The sequence below is a fragment of the Heteronotia binoei genome, chromosome 4, assembly GCF_032191835.1.
Source record: "Heteronotia binoei isolate CCM8104 ecotype False Entrance Well chromosome 4, APGP_CSIRO_Hbin_v1, whole genome shotgun sequence".
Lineage (NCBI taxonomy): Eukaryota > Metazoa > Chordata > Lepidosauria > Squamata > Gekkonidae > Heteronotia > Heteronotia binoei.
The window spans coordinates 81,776,982-81,782,981 of NC_083226.1; the positions used below are offsets into that span (position 1 = coordinate 81,776,982).

At 36.5% G+C, this 6,000-nt stretch overlaps 1 protein-coding gene across 1 annotated transcript in view; it reads right to left on the reverse strand.

Moving 5' to 3' along the window:
• CNTNAP4 (contactin associated protein family member 4) overlaps positions 1-3,823 on the reverse strand; it is a 456,846-nt gene extending 453,023 nt beyond the window's left edge. Inside the window, exon 1 of the mRNA XM_060235480.1 lies at positions 3,378-3,823. Within this exon, the coding sequence (XP_060091463.1) occupies positions 3,378-3,462 (85 nt within the window). The 5' untranslated portion in view covers positions 3,463-3,823. The remainder of the gene's footprint in view (positions 1-3,377) is intronic.
• Between the last annotated feature and the right edge of the window lie 2,177 nt (positions 3,824-6,000).

A 6,000-nucleotide genomic window follows, 5' to 3' on the forward strand; every position in this document is an offset into this window, starting at 1 on the left:
TGAGACTCCAAGTGAAGGACAGGGTATAAATCCAATCTCTTCTTTCCTCTTCACCTTTGACTTTTCCTTATATCCTCTTGTCTCCTACACTATTTAGTTTATGAGCTCCTTGGAACTAAAACTATTTAGTTTACGAGCTCTTTGGAACCTTGCTTTGATTATGTTCCTTTATAAAAAGTCATGTTCATCAACAGTTTAACAACTACTACTATTTCACACTTCCTAATATAGTCTATTATCCTCAATAAGCCGCAGCACAAAGAATGGTCAATAAATTAATACTTCACCAGTATAAACTTTTCAAATAAAAGGACGAAGGAACAATTATCATATAAAACAAGTCATATAGTATTTCCTTTTCTTTCCAGTAAAACAATTTCCAGAGGTTTTATTTAAATGGCTCTTCTGATGTCATGCTATTCTGGTATCCAGAAATTATGATCTCGTAATTGCATAATTGAATTCAAAGGTATAACTGACATCTCTCTAGCAGAACAACACAAGATTATGTTCAGTGCTAACAACAGTTAATGAGATTTATTGTTATAAATTCTGTGGTATATTTAGGAGACAACTTTTCTGAAGACAATACTTTTATTTGTGGAACTAGGACATTTTGTAGAAGTCTTTACAAAATTAGTTATTTAACCTTATGGCTATCAAAGCATTCTTAATTAATTTGGTCACAGGTGAGTTGAAAAATGTGAAAATTATGTTTCATGCAATGATTGATTTCTAAAGTCATTCAAAGGCAGTTCCACATATTACATATCAAAGTTTCATAACATACTTTCATGAAAAAGCTAGGATATAAAATGCCTACTGATGATGAAACCATCTTCAAATACAAATAAAGCCTTTCTTTGCAATCTTCCTTTACTGGGTCAACAAGTGGAATTTTTGAACAGTTTTTGACTGTACTTTAATGTTTCAATGTCAGTTTTCACAGTTTCTCATTTAAGGCTGTATAGGTCCTGCTTTCTACAATTACATAGTAAGTTTTAATTCCTCAGGAAGAGATAACTTTTTGAACTGAACAGCTTCAGCTGAACACTTTAAAAAGGGAGGTGTTCTTAAGGATAACTATTACTGTGCTTGGCAAACCACCTAGCAATAATCTTCAGGAATGGTAAAATAGTACCATTCAAAATTCGATATCTAAGCTTCATGTGATAAGGCCTGCCAATTTCTGATACCTTAAGCATGTATTCAATGATGGATTATCTCTAAATCAGTGTTAATAGTGGAAAGGTTCAGATCAATAATAAATGTGAAAGAGGAACATAAGCATATGTGAATGAGAACTGACTCAGTAAACTATTACCTTGACATTATTGCCTTGTCTAACTAGCAGGAAGAATTTGCAATGATGCTAAAACTCTCAGCGGAACAGGGAGCTTTACTGTCACAGAAGTTCTGCAACATTATGATAGGATCTATAAAAGTAGTTTAGGAATTCAGGATCTGGCAACAAATATCATTAACATTAATTTGATATAAAATCTTGATTTTTTTTAAAAAAAAGTAGGGATGAATATGCATTATAAAGAGAAAGCATGACATATAATAATACACTTCTTTGAAAGTTAAGCTATATGAACAGTTAGCATGTGCAAGCAATATGTTATCCACTTCAGTCCTCTGACATAGAGAAGGATATATTCACAAATTTAATCTACATTACATATACTTTTTGAAATGACAACATTCATTTGCTCTACAAGGTAGACCAAGCAAATATTCAGGGTTTTTAAGCTTTCATATATGAAAAAATTACTATTCTGTTAATTAGACTGTAAATAAAACATATCTTTCTGGGAGCATTAAGGAATTTAGAATTGTGCTGTCTTGGGAGTCAGGACATTCTCAGGAAGTGGCACACAATTTATTATTGCATCCCATTCTAACTGTGTGTAGGGAAGAATTTTGGTATCTTTCTCTGAGTACTGCTTTCTAAATTGTAAGAGTGACCTCTAGTGCTTTGCTGCTTTGTTAGAATCTCTGAGTCCAATGTTGCCATAGATTTTCTATGTTTTTAATTATAATAGACTTTTTAATTCAAGAAGTGCACAAAGCAGAATAATAAGGGGAAAATGCTAAAAAACAAAACCGATGTCTTTATAAATTGCAGGAGGTTTAGAGAGGAAACTTCTTTTCATGGTCAAGAGTATTTGAATGTCAAATGAAATATCATAACTGAATGACAACTAAAAATCATTTTGGTCCTGCAGAGCAACCATCTAGTTCAATTCTGAGCCTTTAATATAAAAGGCAGCAGATAAGAAACCACAAAACTTCCACTTTCCTTGTCCATTGCTTAGGTGTTCTCAAGGAGCTTTCTCCTCCAGCAGGGCTGTAATCTCATTAATGGATTTCTTGCCTGTACCAGCACTCTATCCAACTATAGTCACTGTTTCTGATATTGTATTTAAGTGGTTTCATATGCTGCAAGTGGAGCTGACAAAACATTTAAAAACATACTGGAAGACCTCTGAAGAGGTTAATGCAAACTTCTGTCTATGTGCCATTAGGACCCCTGAGGGCAATTAGGTCTCCTGACATTCATAACCAAACACATTTTAAAAATGCACGAGTCTTTGATAAGTCTATGTACAGAAAAGGCAGCAAGATCTGATTCAACCTTGGAAACTATTTCCTCCAAATCAATATCAGGTACTGGATTTCCAGTGAACTGACTCTTTAGAATTGCATTGGGCTGTTCCTCAGCATTTTAACCCACTGGCAAAACACAGACCAAAAACAAACAAAAAACTTTGTTGTAGCTGATAGAATGCTGCTGCCTGGACACACATGAACATTATACTCTGTGGTAATCAATAAACATCCCATAAAATGTTGTTCTCTCTGTTTGCTCCTCATTACATTTGCTGTGCTTTTAGCCCCACAGTACAGTAGAGTTACTCTTCATTCATGAGATACAGGCAGATACCTGTCCGTAAAATTACAAATTGCTGAAAGCCAAGTGGATGCAGCAAAGAATATCAGTATGCCAGTAATCCCCATGAAAGATTTTTACACCTTACAAAATATTGTGCTACATCCTGTTAAAAAACATTTTTAAAAGAAAAGGGAAACAATGCGGAGCATGCAGCTAATTGATGAAATTTGAATTTCCAATTATATGGAAGCCTGAACCTAGTCAATAGAGCTTGGATTACAATATTATAAAAATACTAAGCATGGAAAGATGACTTTTTTCAGCTATTAAAATATTTTAGCCCCATTTACTTGCTGTTACAATTCCAGCTGTATGGATTTATTTCAAGAACTACATTTCTAGCCCAGATCCCGCAGTAATAAGCCATAAGTTTTTAGAACAATCTGGTCCAAGTTGAATATCCACATGCAATACTTACATTTGTTCCCTGTTACTAACACATTCCAGTAATAAAAAGCAGCCAGAAACAGCAGTCTGTCGAAGATTTCAGTTAAAGAATCCATGTTGTCATTGACTGAGGCACCCAAAAGAGCCAGAGTATTAGGAAGCAGGGACAGCTGCTCTGCACTTCAGCCTGTTCCTGCTTCCTCTGCTCTTTTCACTCTCCTGTCTCTCTTTCAGTGCTTCCCAGTGGCCAAAGAGCTCAGTCAAATGCTCTCTGCATCTTCTCATATATACACACACTCACACACATCACAAAATCTGCTCTTTCTCCCCCCTAACAACAGCAATCCCTGAAGAGCAGCTGCAAGAATCTCTCCTCTAATTTCACAGAATCATTCAGAGCTAAACTGCTAGACTATACTGTACAGTTTGGTTACTGAAGCTTCATGCTCATAATGTGTCCTGGACACCCCTTGTGGTGACAGGTAGGAAATGTGAGTCTACGATGAAAGCCAGACAATAAAGAGAACAGCCTGCACATGTGTGCCAGTCCAGCCTCCCTGCTGGATTGGCTGTTCCCAGTTCTTTATGGTCATTCAGTAGGAAGGAGAAAGGAAAAAAGAGCAAGATAGAAGAAGGGTAGTGGTGGGAACAATTTATATGTGCTTTCAGTTTCCACCATCCTTTTTTCATTTACTCTATTTATAGGAAGCTTTCAGCTGCTATAGCATTTATGGATTCTGAAGAGATTATAATTCTAGAACATCCTTGCCAGAGATTGCTACTATGCAACAAAACTGTCATTTGCAATTGCAGTAAAACTTGCACACAGCCACAGAATTGGCATTCACCTGCCACTAATGCCACAGAAAAGAACATTTCTTTAATAAGAAATGGAATGCCTAGATTCTTATGGAATTCCTGTTTAATCCCACCAGTATGCTAATTGATGAGCTGACTCTCACTGTTTTATCTTCTACATTCATAATATAATCAGAAGCATAAAAAAGAACAAATTGGAATGACTTTGAACTAAAATAATGACCAATAGATGGATGAAATCTTTCTCTCTGTCTCTCCCCTCCCCTCCTCCCTCTATATTGCTCCCCTCCCCCCTCTATAGAATAATACTCTCCTCTGCCCCTCTATAGAATTCAGCGTCCTGTGAGAAAATTTTTGTAAATCATATTTAAACATCAGTAATTGGCAATATCTATACAGAAATGCTATCTTATTAGAAACCATTTTAAATATAATTTAACTTGTGGGGAGTTTACATAGTCAACAACAGTAGTAATACTCCACACACAGTGAATAGCAATCATGCAAGTGTATTTCACTTCATAAAGAGTATGACATAGCATGTCATGAGAAAGTTATGCAAATACGTATGAGCAGACCTCAGATTCAGTGGGAGCTCACAGGAGCACAGCTCCTGAACCTTTCTGACAGTTCCAGCTCCTCCTTCCTACCTTGTCCATTGAATAGTAGGTGCAGCTGCATAACAATCCCTGGATGAGCTCCACCACCTTTTCCCCTACAAAACGACCCCTGAATGAGTATCCACACACATATTATTTGCATCTGTGACCCTTCTCAGTTTTGAAAAGATGTAGTAGCAGCAGCACCAGTTTAACATATGAATGGATGTATGAACTCACACATTAAGTTCTATGTTCACTGTAGTTGAAGTTGCTTTGTTGACTTTGCCAATATACTTCCTTTATTGAATGTTTGCACCACTTTGATGCCATTTATACACTGTATGTCAGCTAGTGCAAAAACATGAAAACTGCAGAACTTTGACAGGAAAAAAAATGGTGTGAGGAAATGGAAAATGCCAAGAAAATAATTATTCATGATCAAAAGATCACAAATGTTGCCAGATGGGCATTCTTCCACCTTGCTCTTTGAGGCTGACCCAGAAACTCCAACTGGTCCAGAATGCAGTAGCATGGACCCTGATGGGGACTCCATGAGCAACACATTTTCAGTCTGTGCTGCGCAAGCTGCACTGGTTCCCAGTGGAGTACCAGATCAAGATTCATGATTCTGGTCCTAACTTTAAGGCTCCTAATGATTCAGGACTCATGTACCTTCAGGACCACCTCTCTTGGTATACTTCCCGAAGAACTCAACAAGTGTTCCATCCTGAAACAGTGAGAAGCTTGGCATAATCTATTTAGGCCAATTGCTGTATTTTATTCTATTTGAATTCTGAATTTTCTTATTAAATTTTTATCATTGTACACCACACTGAGCCCTGTTTTTACAGGGGGTTTAATAATTCAATTAGATGGATGATAGATAAGAGAGAGAGAGACCTATTTCCCCAGAAATAACTGATTGATGGAATTCTCCATCTTTTTTTTCTAGTCAGCTATTCATGTAGAGCCCTGGGCACCAACCACATGTTCTATTCAGTTGTAGGTGGAGCCATTCTATTATTGAATAGCCACAAAATTGAAGTTTGGTTATTATTAATTAATCCCAATGTTGGATAATTTTCTAATGCAGGCTGTTTTAATTTATTTCAGTTATACCTCACCTTTCTCCCCAATGGGAACCCAAAATGGCTTACATCATTCTCCTCTCTGCCATTTTACCCTGACAACAACCCTTTGAGGTAAGTTATGATGACCATCTATGACTTGTCC